The sequence below is a fragment of the Triturus cristatus genome, chromosome 12, assembly GCF_964204655.1.
Source record: "Triturus cristatus chromosome 12, aTriCri1.1, whole genome shotgun sequence".
Lineage (NCBI taxonomy): Eukaryota > Metazoa > Chordata > Amphibia > Caudata > Salamandridae > Triturus > Triturus cristatus.
Genome location: NC_140595.1, coordinates 751,603,542 through 751,620,131, shown reverse-complemented (window position 1 = coordinate 751,620,131; position 16,590 = coordinate 751,603,542). Strand labels below are relative to the sequence as shown.

At 41.7% G+C, this 16,590-nt stretch overlaps 1 protein-coding gene across 1 annotated transcript in view; it reads right to left on the bottom strand.

The window, feature by feature from the left end:
- LOC146782695 (extracellular calcium-sensing receptor-like) overlaps positions 1-16,590 on the bottom strand; it is a 118,848-nt gene that overhangs the window by 76,884 nt on the left and 25,374 nt on the right. Inside the window, exons 2-3 of the mRNA XM_085637186.1 lie at positions 14,942-15,233; positions 12,379-13,206 (exon numbers count right to left, since the gene is read on the bottom strand). Of these exons, the coding sequence (XP_085493312.1) occupies positions 12,379-13,206; positions 14,942-15,233 (1,120 nt within the window). The remainder of the gene's footprint in view (positions 1-12,378; positions 13,207-14,941; positions 15,234-16,590) is intronic.

The window sequence follows — 16,590 nt, the reverse complement described above, 5'->3', positions numbered from 1 at the left end:
TATAGGTGTGTAAGTACATTTGTAACTGAATGAGTGCTGGGCACATGAATGGCTGTAAAGGTATGTGAGTGGGTATGCTAGTACCTACAAGACTGTGTACATAATTAGTAAAGTGTATGCATAGGTGAGTAAATTGGTGTGTAAATGGTTTTATGGGTGTGTAACTGAGTGTGGCAGTCTCTGACTGGCTATATTAGTGACAGGTACTTAAGTACTTTTGTGGGAGTGTAACTGGGTGAGTAAGTGCCTTCCTGACTGTGTGAGTAAGTAGAAATTACATACTATCAAAATGCATATTATAAGGAACCAACCACATCTAATTTCAAACACATTCATTCCTACTGGATTAATAAAATTACTATATTTTCAGAGTGCCAATTCCTCTTTCTCCTTTCCTGCTCACTCTTTTTTTAGTTAATGTTCTTACCAAAGCTCCTTTCTATTTTGCCTTCTAGTATAGTGTCTAGAAGCTACACATTTTCTTTAATCTTACATACACTCACAATGTATCTAAATATAATTATTTATACTGCAACCTAACTAACATACCGAAAAACCTCTTTGCTGTTCTCCAACTTTAATTTCTATTTCTGTTAACATCTGTTTTCATTAGAAATCTCAAGTCAAGACTAAGGCAATCCTCCACTCTCAGTTATATACTCTTGTAGTTAAAAAATCACAGGCTTCCTTTCATCTTTTATTTTTGATATACCACTTCTAAATGGTCAGTATTTTTGTAACCCTTTCCATGTTTCCTAAGAAGAAGCCCAATTTGGTAAATTGTCTGCAAATCCACAGATCTACCATGATGCTCAGTGCAGCCCCCCCCTTCTAACTTCACAGTGAATCCATAGATCTACATGGATGCCTGTAAAGCATTTAACAATTTTCTATCAATAGTTTGCAGTTACGTTTTATTTTGTAAAAAACTAAAAGCCAAACACTCTCCAATTACCAATGTTTCTTTTGGAGTTTCACAGTCATTTTTGTTCCTTTCCCATATTTGTTTCGCTCCGTGTCCATGGTGACCATGCTAGCAGCACTCTGTACCTACTACTCTAACTACCACTAGGTCAAAAGTGCACATTAATTTTCTGTAAGAAGCATACCAGTTTCAAATTAAACTGTAGCAGGTGTTGTTGACTGGTTGCAATTTCAAGCATATCACTAGTAACATATTTGTGGGTATTTTTCAAAAGCAATATCAGATCTAATTTGTTTTCTCCAAATCACTACCATCCACATCCCTACCATCCAATCAAATATGTTCCTTTGTGTTCTACTTGCTGGCCTCCATTTTAGCTCCCTTTCATCTGCATGCCTCTTTCTACTGCAGCCTTCTCCTCTGTGCTCTCCTTCCCACCAAAATGGTCATAGAGCGAATTGTGGGTCAAAGTTTTGTGTTTGGAGCATTGCAAAACCAAAAGTACATATTCAGCATATAATAGCAATGGGTTTTCCTCAACCAAAACCATTTATGAAAAAAATAACATGTTTAGGGTCAGATGTATGACCTTTTTTTGCAGTTGCAAATGGGAATTTAACCCATTTGCAATGTCAAAATTGGTCTGCCCCATACACAAACAAACATTTGCCTGCTCTTAAAAAATTTAACAGAAACTTTAATGTTTTTTTTAATGCATCCCGTTTTCCTTTAAGGAAAACGGGCTGAATTAAAAAAAAAACTTCTTTATTAAAAAAGTCTGCTGACCCCAGCAGGCCACCATCCCTGTGAGTGCTGGCCATTCCTAATGGGGACAAAATGGAACCTGCCACATGAATATTAATGTGGCATTCAATTTGCGACCCCATTAGGAATTGCTAACAGTGTCTGAGACACTGTTTGAAATTGCATTTTGTGAGTCGCAAATTACGAGTCACAAAGCAACGCAATTTTCGAGTGCAAAATGTAAGGGTCGTACATCTGGTACTTAATGCAATTGATGAAAAACTGGCTACATGGGCATCTAAGAAAGTGTGGGAGTGCCTGTATAGCCTGTGAGTAGAAAACTAGACACCCAGGGGAATCCAGGATGGGGTGACTTGTCTGGCTCTCACCAGGTTCTGTTACCCAGAATCGCTTGCAAACCTCAAAATTTGTACCAAAAAACTAATTTTTCTCACATTTCTGTGGTGGAAAGTTCTGGAATCTGCATGGATCCACAAAATTCCACCCACCCAGCATTTCCCAATATCTTCTGAGAAAAATGGTTCCTCACTTGTGTGAGTAGGCCTGGTGCCCGTGACAGGAAACGGTCCCAAACGCAACGTGGACACCCCATATTTTCAGAGTGAACACGGCCCCTTTTTTTGCAAAGTGCCTAGCTTTAGACTTTGAACCCTTGCTCTGCCGGCACATAGGGAAACCTAGCAAGCCTATATATTTTTGAAAACTAGACAGCCAGGGGAATCCAGGATGGGGTGAGCTGTCTGGATCCCACCAGGTTCTGTTGCCCAGAATCCCTTGCAAACCTCAAAATGTGTCCAAAATACACATTTTCCTCACATTTCATCCCCGGCAAACCTCAAAATGTGTCCCAACAAAATACATTTTCCTCACATTTCTGTGGTGGAAAGTTCTGGAATCGGCGTGGATCCACAAACTTCCACCCATCTCGCATTCCCCAAAGTCTTCCGAGAAACATGGTACCTCACTTGTGTGGGTAGGCCTAGTGTGTGACAGAAAACGGACCAAAACGCAACGTGGACACACCACAATTTCGCAGTGAAAACTGACCTTTTTTTTGCAAAGTGCCTAGCTGTAGACTTTGAACCTTAGCTCTGCCGGCGGCTAGGGAAACCTAGAAAACCAATACATTTTGGAAAACTAGATACCCAGGGGATTCCAGGATGGGGGTGACTTGTCTGGCTCTCACCAGGTTCTGTTACCCAGAATACCTTACAAACCTCAAACTTTGTCAAAAAAACACATTTTCCTCACATTTCTGTCGTGGAAAGTTCTGGAATCTACGTGGCTCCACACAATTTAAACCCACCCCCCTTGCCCCAGAGTCTATCGAGATAAATGGTACCTCACTTGTGTGGGTAGGTCTAGTGCCCACGCCAGGAAATGGCCCAAAACGCAACGTGGACACACCACATTTTCAAAGTGAAAACGGACTCTCTTATTTGCAAAGTGCCTAGCTGTAGACTTTAAACCTTAGCTCTGCCGGCACATAGGGAAACCTAGAAAAACTATACATTTATGATAACTAGATACCCAGGGGAATCCAAGATGGGGTAACTTGTCTGGCTCTCATCAGGCTCTCTTACCCAGAATCCCTTGCAAACCTCAGAATTTGGCAAAAAAACACATTTTCCTCTCATTTCTGTGGTGGAAAGTTCTGGAATCTGCGTGGATCCAAAAAATTCCACCCACCCCACATTTCCCAGAGTCTATCAAGAAAAATGGTACCTCACTTGTGTGAGTAGGCCTAGTGCCCATGACAGGTAACGGCCCAAAACGCAACATGGACACACCAAATTTTCACAGTGAAAATGGACCCTTTTTTTGCAAAGTGCCTAGCTGTAGATTTTGAACCCTAGCTCTACCAGCACCTAGGGAAGCCTAGTAAACCAATACATTTTTAAAAACAAGACACACAGGAAAATCCAGGATGGGGTGACTTGTTTGGCTCTCACCAGGTTCTGTTTCCCAGGTTGCCTTGCAAACCTCAAAATGTTTCCAGAAAAACACATTTTCCTCACATTTCTGTGGTGGAAAGTTCTGGAATCTGCGTGGATCAACAAAATTCCACCCACCCCGCATTCCCCAAAGTCTTCTGAGGAAAATGGTACAACACTTGTGTGGGTAGGCCTAGTGCCCGTGACAGGAAACAGCCCAAAAGGTAATGTGGACACATCACATTTTCAAAGTGAAAACTGACTCTCTTATTTGCAAAGTGCCTAGCTGTAGACTTTAAACCTTAGCTCTGCCGGCATGTAGGGAAACCTAGCAAACCTACTCATTTTTGAAAACTAGACACCCAGGGGAATCCAGGATGGAGTGTCTTGTCCGGCTCTCGCCAGGTTCTGTTACCCAGAATCCCTTGCAAACCTCAAAACTTGTCAAAAGAACACATTTTCCTCACATTTCTGTGGTGGAAAGTTCTGGAATCTGCGTGGATCCACAAAATTCCACTCACCCTGCATTCCCCAAAGTCTTCTGAGAAAAATGATACCTCACTTGTGTGGGTAGGCTCCGTACCCGTGACAGGCAAGGGCCTGAAACCTATTGAGGCGACATCAAAATTACCTATCACAAAACAACCTGGTTTTACAAAGGGTGTCCCAAGAATTTTTGACCCGGGGCTCGGTGGTCATCTAGGGAAACCGACCAAACCCACACATTTCTGAAAACTAGACACCTGGGGGAGTCCAGCAAGGTATGGCTTGTGTGGGTACCCCAACATTTCCATACCCAGAATCCTCTGCAAACCTAAAATTTTGCTGAAAAAATCAATTTCTTCTCACATTTCTGTGTGGGAAAGTTGTAGGTTCACCGGGCTGAAACAAATTTCCTACCACCCAGCGTTTCCCCAGGTCTCCTGATAAAAATGGTACCTCACTTGTGTGGGTAGGCATAGTGGATGCAACAGGAAATGACCCAAATCGTACTGTGGAGACTTTAAAATTACCTATAACAAAACTACCTGGTTTTAGGGGGGCACCTGGTTTTTTGGCCCCGGGCTCACTGTCATCGAGGGAAACCTACCAAACCCACACATTTCTGAAAACTAGACACCCTGGGGAGTCCAATGAAGTATGGCTTGCCTGGATCCCCCAACGTTTCCCTACCCAGAATCCCCTGCAAACTTCAAATTTTGCTGAAAAAAACCCTTTTTCCACATAGTTTTGTGTAGAATCACTGTGCCAACACAAATGTCCTACCCCACAGCGTTCTCCTTCATGTCTTGAGTAAAATGATACCTCACTTGTGTGGGTGTCATATGCAGAATTGGCTAAAAATGTATTTTTTTTAAAAATGGAGCACTTAGAATTATCAGTGCTTTACCCTTAATCCCTATGTTTTGGGCTCTTCCCAGTCACCGGCCCTAGCCCCACCCACACAAGTGAGGTATCATTTTACTCAAGAGACTGAGGGAAATGCTGTTGGGTAGGACATTTGTGCCATCATGGTGATTCCACAGAGAAATATGTGGAAAATGTGTTTTTTTCAGCTAAATTTTAGGTTTGCAGGGCATTCAGGCACCTAACTACAATAAAGGCATCGACGATATAAAGAACGTCCAAATTGAGATTTTAAGACGTGGCCCACATAGTTCAGAAGGCAATACAACAAAGTTGATGCCTAGCATAAAATTAGCAGTACCAGCACAATTTCACCATTATATTCTCAATTCTGGCTCCAAATGGATTTCATATGTAGAAAAAGTGAAATACACATCTAAATCCTGTAAATGTTGAACAGTCTATATATATATATATATATATATATATATATATATATTGCAAATCAAAACAATACACTTTCAGGCATAGAGTGTCACATAAATTGTACATAAAAGAAGCAGAGAACTTTGGATAGTTCCCAAGTTTAGGGGGAGAGCAGCTCCTATATAGAGCACCATACAACATCAGCAGCATCTGAAGTTTTTAAGCATAGGATTAGTACAGTGCCATCCATGCTGAGATAGAAAGGGACAGAACCCTTTTCATAACCCTCTGAAAGCATGCTGCCACATACGCAAACCAAAAATGTGTCCTGACAAAGCAGTATGCACCCGAAGGTATCACAAAAAAGTTAAGTGTCAGGACTCATTGTTTAACTTCACCAGGGGATGAGCTGACAAAAGATCAACTACGCTGAAACCTTTAGCAACTCCAAACATGGTCAAAGCCGAAATATTCAGAAGTGGTTGACGATCCACCCATATATGGTGGTTGAGATCATTTGGATCAACACACTTCCGAATCTGTTTTCCCCCATCCTTAGCTGCAATCACAATCAGAGCAAGCAATTCAGGAGGCTCAGTCCCCTTGATTATCCCTTTGCTGAACAACCTGTTAATCTCCACTTGCAATGGTTCAAACATGAGCTATGGAACCTTCCTCACTCAATGAACACACGGAACCACCTTCTTTCTTAGACTGATCTTGTGTTCAAAGTTCATAAGAGGACCCAAGTTCTCATTAATCACACCCAGAAATTTCTCAATAATTTCCTCAATAATGTCCTCATTACCCTGCTTAGCCAACAATTTTATGACCGGGTGAACAGCATTGGGATTGAGCAATATTCCCTTGTCGCATTGGTTTTGTCACCACAATAGATTGTACCATTGTTTCGCAACATACACCTTTCCCACCATTTGCTTGTCCTCATATGTGATCCTCATAACCACATAACCCAACACATTGATCTTGGACCCTCTATAACTCACTGGATTTATTTCCAATGAGAACAGGGCTACCTCTCCACCAAACTCTTTTTCCCAATTTCTATCACCCACCATTATGTATGATGACCCCGAATCTGTCAATATTACCACCTCCTTATACCCTAATTATATGACATTCTTTCCTATGTAAAGGACCCACATCCACTTCAATAGGATCTAGTTTTATTGCCAGCACAATCTTCCTTACATCTTCCATAACAGACTCCACCCTCTGGGACTGACTAACCCTTCCTGCCACACCTCCTGCACACGAATACCTTGCCTAACATTGTGTACGTTTGTGGAATAGTCAGGATTCTCACAACAATGCCACTTCATCTTAAAAAATGTGCCATTCTTACTGTTACTATCTTGCTTTACCCCACTGTTGGTCTTCTCTTCTTTCAAATTGGTCTTTGCACCAACTTGACCTACCAATTAATGCACACTAGAGTCTGTCACATCCCTCCGTGATGTTGAAGGTACAGCATGCATTTTTTTAACCTATGTGTTGGTGCTTTCCACACCTTCCACAATCGCAGTCGCTTCCCTGAGATCTGGATTTCGACAACAACTTTTCTTGAACCCTTACATTGTTTGTGCACCTCACTAATTGATCCCTGATTAGAGAGTCTGTCAAAGGATCAAATTCACAGGTATATGCCAAAGTTCTTAAATAAGCTATTTAATCCCCAACATTCTCGTCCTTTCTCTGTGTTCTGCAGAAACATTTCTGATGTTCCAATGCTATATTAATACTAGACTCAAAATATTTCTCCAACATCAGGACTAACATATCATAAACATCATCAGCATCTCCCTCTGCATTGCCTATAGTGAAAATCTCAAGGCTACCATAAATATTATGTCCCCCACCCCTAAATTGTGGAGCAACAGCTCTTGTTTTTTTTGCCGCTGAGAACCTCTCCCATCCTATGGCAACCAGGTATGAATCAATTAGGTTTTCCCACTTTTCCATGGTATCACTGGTTCACCTTTAGCCAATAGAAACACAGGTGGAGAAGGCATGTTCGTCAAAGTCATGACAAAACAAAAAGTTTCATCTCAAGAATCACCATAAAACAAAACAATGCACTTAGAGATGCAAGTGATGATTTATTTTAATGGTGCAAAGGTAACGCACAATGATTTAAACTGACACTTTAGTTGCTGTCACATCTGAGGCACACAGGTAAGCCTGGGCAAAGCACTACGCTACGCTTGCGTAGTTTGCGCTACTTCGCACTACGCGAATTGCACGTAGCACTGTGCGAACACGCGTAGCGTAGTGTTGCGTAGTGCTGTGGTCATTTTTTGCTTGCTCGCGGTCCTCAACATCAAGTTGGCGACCGCGAGCAAGCAAAATGACATCCCGGCAAGACTTTTTCCTTGTTTGCGATCAGCAACATCAAGTCGGCGATCGCGAGCATGGAAAATAAACCTTCCGGCGAGATTCCCAACGCGAGGAGGTCAGGTTTCTCATTGCGAGTGGTCGCGTATGCTCGCGACCGCTCGCGATGAGAAACTACCAGTTCGCGTTGAGAAAGCTGCCGCTCGAGTAAAAATCTACTCGAGCAGCAGAAAACTACAGCTCGCACTGTGCAAGATGCCATTTTCAATGATTGCATAGTGCCGATTGCTTGTCCGCACTGTGCAATCATTGAAAACGACATCTGGCACAGTGCGAACAAGGTACTACGCAGTTCGCGGAGTGCTACCCGTAGCTCGCTAGTGCGAACTGCACTTTGCGTAGCTTCGCGAAGTGCTACTTCGCGAACTACGCCCAGGGTTACACACAGGTTTGCTAATAACTGTGCAGTAAGAAGAAATCCGCACTTACAAACATCTAAGGGCACACTAAAATGGCTCTCTTTATACACGATGAGCAGCTGAAGATGTGCAAATTACCGCATGCACCCTTCCTCACTTTCCTCCTGGGATAGAAATCTCCCAAAGAACAATCAACAATTAAAGTGTTCCCAAAACTGCAACATGTATTACTTAATATAAGTGTGCAGATCACTGCAGAATACTTTCTGAAAATAAACCTCTCTCTCCCGCAGAAATGATTGGCAAAACAAAGTGTTCCAATCATTGCAGGTATGTCAAAGTAGAAATTGTGATGATATGCCAGGTTAACTGGAAACCTCGCATCACATAGATGCAGTAAGAAGATCTCAGTTGTTCCTTATATTCCCTGTAGGAATGCACTGAGACCAGCTGAAAGCTTTCAAATGGCTGCCAAATCACGTCTTTCCACTGTTGTTTCAAGCGGAATGCCAGCTTGTTTCACACATCGGCCCACAGCTGAGTGCACATCACTCATGTTCGTCCTCCAGCCTCATCACAACCACCCTGATGCATGCACAAGCGGAATCTGAGGCTAACTCGAGACCAAGGGAGTGCGCTCTCTCACGAGCACTGTCCACAAGTAATGGTGAGAGCATGATATGCTTAATTTAAGTTGAAAAGCTTCACAAAGGCAAGTAACTTGCCAGAAAAATATCAGATGGCTGGGGCACACGTCCCCCAACATCCTCTGAAATCCACAGCACAGTCTTACCGCAATCACATGCGCGTAATGGGTTCAGGAGAACATGGTGCCTCGCAGTACCTGTCTCCTCCAAGACACTCGTGGCCATTGTAAAAATCCAAGAAACATCCACGGGGAAAGTCTGGGGTCCAAAGGATCTTTAGTTCAATGACACCAAATACAGGAGCAGCTTCACCTTTAGCTTTCCCTTATCAACTCCCTGACATAGAACCCTCACAACTGGTCATTATAAGATTCCTGTACATCACCCCCAACATTCTAAATCCATTACAACACCCCTTCTGTTTCCGGATCCCATTTTTAATGGTTTTAATGACTCTGTACACTTTACCACTGCCAGCTAGTGCTACCATGATTTTACTCATGGTATATTTAGCTTACAACCAATTGACACATTTAATTTACTTGTAAGTCCCTAGTAGAGTGGGGCTTCACATAGCCAGGGCCTGTTTATTAATTTCTACTAGTGGACCTGCAGCACTTATTTTGCCACCCACTAAATTAGTATTTCAGAAACATGTCTCAGGTGTGCCATAGCAACCTGTAGTGCAGATTTAAACTGCCAATACGACCCGTCAAAAGAAACCTTCTGCCAGGCCTAAACGTTCTTTTTAAGACATAGAAGTCAACTATAAAGTAGGCCCTAACCAGCTCATAGGGCAGGGTGTATCGTATTTTACAAAAAAGTGTGCCGTGTTTTGAGTTGTACATGTCTTTGTAGTTTAAAAACTCCTAAATTTGCATTTCACAAATGTAAGGCTTACCACCCCTATACAATAACATTGAGTTACCTTATTACATTCAATAACTGCTAACATTTGATTAAGAACAGGTAGAGATGTCAGGTTTAGGTTCAAATGAATTGTAATTTAAAATCCATTTTAGTGGTAAAGTCAGATTGTAAGTCACAGCACTGAAATTGCCACTTTTGTAAAGTTGCCTTTTCTTGTCCTAACAATTTGGTGCCTGCTGGGAGTGTCCTGGGTCACATTACCCTGCTGGTAAGCTTTGTGTATTCCTCCCAGACAGTGAGAAAAAAGGGCTGAGGTGTGAGCAGGATGGGCCATCCTGAAAGGCTGGGTGTGGGAGAAGCTGTCCCCCTACCCACTTGTGCTTCAAAAGCAGCTGCCTCTGGCACACACAAAGAAACTTAACACCAGTCTTGTATCACCATAGACTTCCTGGAGCCTTGGTAGAAGAAGAGAACTTTTCAGAACCACATGTGGAGGTAGCCTAGATGTTTCTCCCACTTCAAAGAACAGCACCAGGTTTAAATATCGGATCCTCAGACCAGCTTTTCAGTACACCCCTGGAACTCTGGGCATTACAGACGAAGGACTGCCTTGTTCCTCAGAGAACTGCCTTGCTGCTTGAGATTTGTCTTGTTCCTCAGAGTACTGCCCTGCTGCTTTAGGCCTGCCTTTTTCTACAGGACTCCACTGCTGCCTGAAGCCTGCCCTACTGTCTGCAAAAGAAGACTGGATCTGCTCCCTTCACCCCAGGCTACCTGAGTGACTCCAAGGATCAGTTGGCTGACCTCCTGTTCTGAGCTACAGCGACACATCAAGCTCTAGAGACCTCCCTGCAACTGCTCAGCTGACCTGCTGCAACGGGACCTGCCTGAACCTGCAAGTGGAGATGCCTGAGCCATGCTGGTCTCTGCTAGAGTAGCTCCCTAATTCTCAAGATCTTCCTCCCATGTCTTGAACCCTTGACTGGTATCAGAGTGCACTCATCTGCAATAAAAGGAGAAATCTTGAAGTTCTGGACTCTTTGCTCCAGACTTTGAAAAGGTAACTTTTTCAGCTTAACTATCCTGGTCCCTGTATCCACCTCATGCTACAGCACTGTCGGCCTGAACTTGTGAATTTCCTCCAGTCTAGTAGGGCGTGGGGGTAACTCACATAATTTTTTGAAGCATAATCATGCGGAATTAACAAAAAATTTGGTGATGTTATGATTAGATTACAAGAAAAGATTAACCTTATTTTAGCACAATGTTTTAGTGCAAAAATGCTCCTTTACGTCCCTAATGGTCGCAACAATACATTTTGTGCTACAAAATAGCACTACGTGCAATAGAACACGAATAGCGAATACAAACAGTTGCTTGTGCTTGCTAAATGTGGTAGGTTTGCCTCCAACTTACTACTGGCATTCAGTGCTATAAATGCCCCCATGCTTTCATTGTGCAGCAGAACATGAAATTTAAATTCTCGCTGTAGGTTTTTTCCGCAAATTACTCTTACTTACGTGAGGAGAAGCAATCATGGAATTTCAATAATTCTTCATCAAAGAGTAATGAACATTGACCAACATTACTCTATTACTCCAGCGCAACCAAAATTCTGCCCAGCCCTAAGGTCTTGCACGACCAGATGACCACAAGTATCATGTTGTGTTGTAGGCACTATACCTACCTAAAACATTTTCTCGTGTTTGTGTCATTTTATTTATTCAAATTTGCTCTATTTATCCAAATTGGTTTGAGTTTTTGTTGTGTTGTGTTTTCTTTTTATTATAGGTTTGTATGCTGCATAAGTACTGAACACAGTGTATCTAAGGTAAGCCTGACTTCTTTTGTGCCAAACTACCAAAAGTCAAGCAAAGGTTGAATTAGTGACTTTTGTGGTTCACCCTGACAAGGATTGTGATAGTATCCTGGGAAGGGTTTTCATCCCTTCAATCAATAACACAATTTCTTTTGCCATTAGGACTGCAGCACCATCAAAGAGGATGAATGCAGAGCTGAACAGGAGGTCTATGGGAGCACCAGACTTTGCAGCAAGGAAGGTATCTTTTTATAGGTCAGAAGCTGCACAAAGGGTTCAGGGTGTTGTTTGATTAGAACTTCATCCAAGATTGCCACTGTACTCCAGCGAGAACACCAAGTCTAATGCACATCTTGCAAGAGTTGGTGGTCTTGCCGAACGTTGCCCTTCAGACTGTCCTGGACCACCAAATCAAAGACTCTTGGCCACCTGAACACAGTAGGAGGTCCCATGTGAAGAAGAATGTACATGCTGAGAAATGTACTAATAGGTTTGAAAGTTTTGAAACCTACCCATTTCCAGCCTTCCCTGACTATCTCACAGTGAGTAATATTCAACAAAGACAGTGGTGTATTTGTGTTTTGAAGACATATTTGCTTTGTGTAAGTATTATTCACTATTTACTAAGCATTGCTATTTCTACATGGTCCGTAAACGAGCAGTATAGTTTTCTGATTCTGGACTTCCACAAAAATATTCCAGGGAGAAGCGTTATGTAGTATGCATTCTCACATAAGTGCACATTAACATTTGTTTCAATTGCATTCAATTGCATTCATTTTAGATTCACATCACCAAGTGAGATATATATATAAATAATTAATGATTATGTTTAGTCTAAAACAATATCGACTAAAATGTCTTAGATTACCTGCCATGGATGGAAACCAGTAATATCTTTCCAGGTTCCATCAATGAGCGGATGCTCTACTGTCCTTTCAGAATTTAGATCATGTAAAGCCCAAGCAGTGGCGTAAACTGCATTATAGACATTATAAGCTACTCTTAAATTAGCCACATCGTTGTAGTCATTCTGAAGGCTCTCCAGACTCTCGTCTCCTGTGCACAACACCGATGCATTATCAACAGCACTTATTTGTTTTCGTCCTACCCACTTGCATCCAAAAGCTTCTTCCCAAAAAATTGGAAGAAATCCATTATCCATTGACCTTGAATGATGGACACTGTTGAGATGCTCTTCAAACCCTGGCATCTCACCATTACGGCTTGCCAACCCAATGGTGCCTACAAGAACATCAGAGTAAATGCCCATAGCTAATGGGGCAGATATAGACCAACCTTCTGTGGCAATCCATACCTTCCCAGTCACTTTCTGCCTCACCATCTCATCTACTAAAGGACCAAGACCAGCATCACTGGAGAAGATGACAATGACCTTGGCTGTTGAGCTTTTTAACACCTGGATAATGTGGAAAGCATTCCTGTTGGATTGGCTCACAATAATATTCTCAGAGAAGGCAATACAAACACCTGCCTTGTCCAGTTCCTCCTTCAAAATATTGGCACCTTGTTGGCCATAGTCATTATCTTCTACCAGCAAACCAATCCACGTCCAGCCAAAGTGTATTAACAACTGGGCCAATCCCCGGGACTGATAGTCATCATTGGGGATGGTGCGGAAAAATGAAGGAAACTGTTTACGATCACTCAGGAGTGGACTTGTTGAAACAAAACTGATCTGGAAAAAGAGCATAACGAAATAACAAAATATTTTATATCAAATAACAAGATGAATATAGGTAAAATATCTAAACAGCATGTGTAAGAAAAATAAATACTTTACAGGTAACATTTAATACACTTTTGTTTCTGTTACATCCTAGGACGCCCCTGTCACTGAAATTAATTATGTTTTCATTTGACCCCTCTTGGAGTGTATAAACTAATCTCTTTCATTTAGACATTTGGTAATGATTGAAAATCCTTATATAGGAAGTTCTAATTCAGATGTTATGTAATGAAACCATCAGTGGAATTACCTCTGCCCCAGGGATAGCATGTTAAAGGTAATTATTCTGGATCGATTGTCCATTCGAGACAAATCCTCACATAGCTAGTGTTGTCAGGCAAAAGTGGATCATTAATCGTTGTGATTCTTAAATGTAATCTATTGCCATTACAAAGGTAAGTAAGACTCATCATCGTATTTTCTGGTACGATTGAAACAGTACAAAATATTCCAAATTGTATTTCATGTATTCCAGCTGCCTTTAAATAAAGGGTATGTAAAGCAAAATGCTGCAGGGGTAGCTGTGTAAAGTTTGCATCTACTCAAGATTCTGCAGAGTTGCAAAATCTGGCAACTTTTTAGAGATTTTTCTTGAGTCAAAACATATTTTGCAAGATAATTCCCCTTCAGACTATAAGGTTCCTATTTTGTTTATTCTTCAAAATATTAAAGGCCAGATGTATCAAGGGATTTCCCGTTCGCAAACGGGCCGACTCGCAGAATTGGCCCGTTTGCGAACTGGAAAAAGCCTTTTGGGATGTATCATCCCAAAAGGCCATCGCAAAATAAGGAATTGGAAAATTTGAGATTCCCTATTTTCAGAATGTATTTAGGGAATCACAAATTGCGATTCCTTAAATGCAATTTTGGAAGCACCCAAAATTTGCGATCTGGCATTTAGGAAACGCAAATTACCACCAACTTCAAGTTGGTTGTAGTTTGCGATTTCCTGGATTTCCTGGAGAAATGCACTTTTTTGCATTTTTCTAAGTGCCATGTGGCATACATACATGCCCTTAGGGCATATTTCAGGGTTGCCACAGGGTGTCCTTTTGGCACCCTTGCACCCTTGAAATTGCAATTTGCGAGTACCTATTGGGTACTCGCAAATTGCGCATGCAATTCCCATTAATTTCTATGGGCCTCTTTGTTCATAGAAATGCATAGGAATCACTATTTTAATTACATACATTGCATTTTGCGAGTCCTTAATAGCGAATCGGTAAATTTCGCTATTAAGGACTCGCAAAATGCAATGTTGATACATCTGCCCCATAGCTAGTAGGATTTTCACACATTTTTTTACATTTTTAGCAGCATTGTGAAGATGCTAAAGCAGATGAAGAAAAGTTTGTGAAGTTTGCAGAAGAAAATTTAATCATTGACTTTGGAACTCATTTAAACTTTGCTGTGTGGTCTGTTACATTTCTGGTGTAGCAGAGGTGCTGAGTGTCTTATCTTTTTTATTGCTTCATATAACAGACCCCATAGTAGAAATCTATCTTCGAGAATTATTATACCCCACATGCTGCAAGATTTGCACACTGTGAATAGGACTTTTACTAATCCAACTTGCCTTGTTTTTATCGATGTCGTTTATCTGTTCTATCTTTACCACCTGGGTGCAGCACTTACCAATAGTACTGTTTATTTAAAAAAATACATTTTTTACTCTAAATCTTACCTGGGGAAACCTGTACAAGCCTAGTACTCGGGCCATCACAATAGAGCATGAGGATCCAGCGTCACCGATGACACCCATGAGTGGGACCATCAACTGGAAGCTAAAGTTTGGAACAGGCTCTTTTCTCCCTGCCAGGATCCAAAGGGTGCCCTCAAGAGACCGCTGCATTACCCTACAGGAGTCATAGATACGAAATCCCAGAGTGGAGTTTGGTAGGAAAATTGGGTTCTTGTTAATCTCCTCAATAGCAAAAACCATGGCCTGTAGTGATTTGTAATTCTGGAGACGAAACCTGAAATATTAATGGAAAGGTCACATGCTTGTAGACTTTACCATTTGTAGTGGCTTGCGTAGCAGGCGACTGCAGCATACATGTTCTACTTAGAGTAAAATAGGAGATAACTAGTTATTTCCATGTTGAGATAAATGCACAGTTTACTTATAGGCAAGAATCTCTCCAAACACCACTGCCTGGTCAGAACACTGGTGGTCTTCACTCCCTAGCCAAGCAGGACTGGATTCCCTTCCATCATTCTACTGAGATAAAAGGGCCAACCGATGTACACCAGTCCCACAGAAAAGAAGACATAAACAGTGATAATCCTTCCTCATCAAGCCAACCAGAACTCAGTCTCCCCTCCAGGTACTCTGCTGAGATATAAAAGGAAGTCAATGCCCTTCGACCCACAAGTGCATACCATAGAGCGCAGTGTGGGAAGACAGATGGCATTTCTCAAAGTTCAGCTGATCAAAAACTAGCCTCCCTTCCCATCACTGCTCTGAAACAAAAAGGCAAACCAACATGAACCTGCATCAAAGATACTAATTCAGAACTGGATGTCCAACAACTACCCAACTCTCAGCTAAGCTCTCGGCTAAGGCAAAATAACTCCTGTTCTCAAAGAAAGCAAAGCAAAATTGAGCAGATATGAATGTTCATGATTTTACCCCCTTTCCCCCATGCTGACACCATACTTGAAATACCTAGGTTCTCTCCCAAGAAATAGCTCTCTTTTTTGAGACCAAACATCAAAGAATCCCAATTCAGCATTGTATTATTTCGGACTGCAGAAAAAGTTAAAACTCTTCCTATCCAAAACAAACAACAGAGCAACAATCCACTCATAAGTCCTCTCCCACCTTTAAGAGAGGCAATGCCCTGATCACAATCCACCCAAATCTACTCTGGCACACGTGACAGTTATTCTACATACTGCAGCTCACTTCATCATGTGGAAATTTGTCTATCAAAGAGATTTCATTGGCTGAGAAACTAGCAATCTCAGGTGAACAACAAATTACTAGAAGCCAAGATATCACCAGACTGGAACAAGGAAACCCAGGGAGAAAAAGAAACAGGAGACAGATTTGCATGCTCTAGATGCCAAGTACCTGGAGCATCATCCCCACCGGCTTCATAAATGAAACCACCCTTTTACAATTCAGAAAGAAATTGAAGACACATCACTTCATATAACACTTTATTCATACTCACTGGTGCCCCCCTCTTCACCATTCTGTTCAGTGCTCCATTACACCTCAGATATTTCTGGGTCATACATGGCTCTTACATACATAAAGAGTCTATTAAATTATTCCTGCATAGTTTATAAGTCATATTGATTTACTTGTGCATTTATTCAAACCCA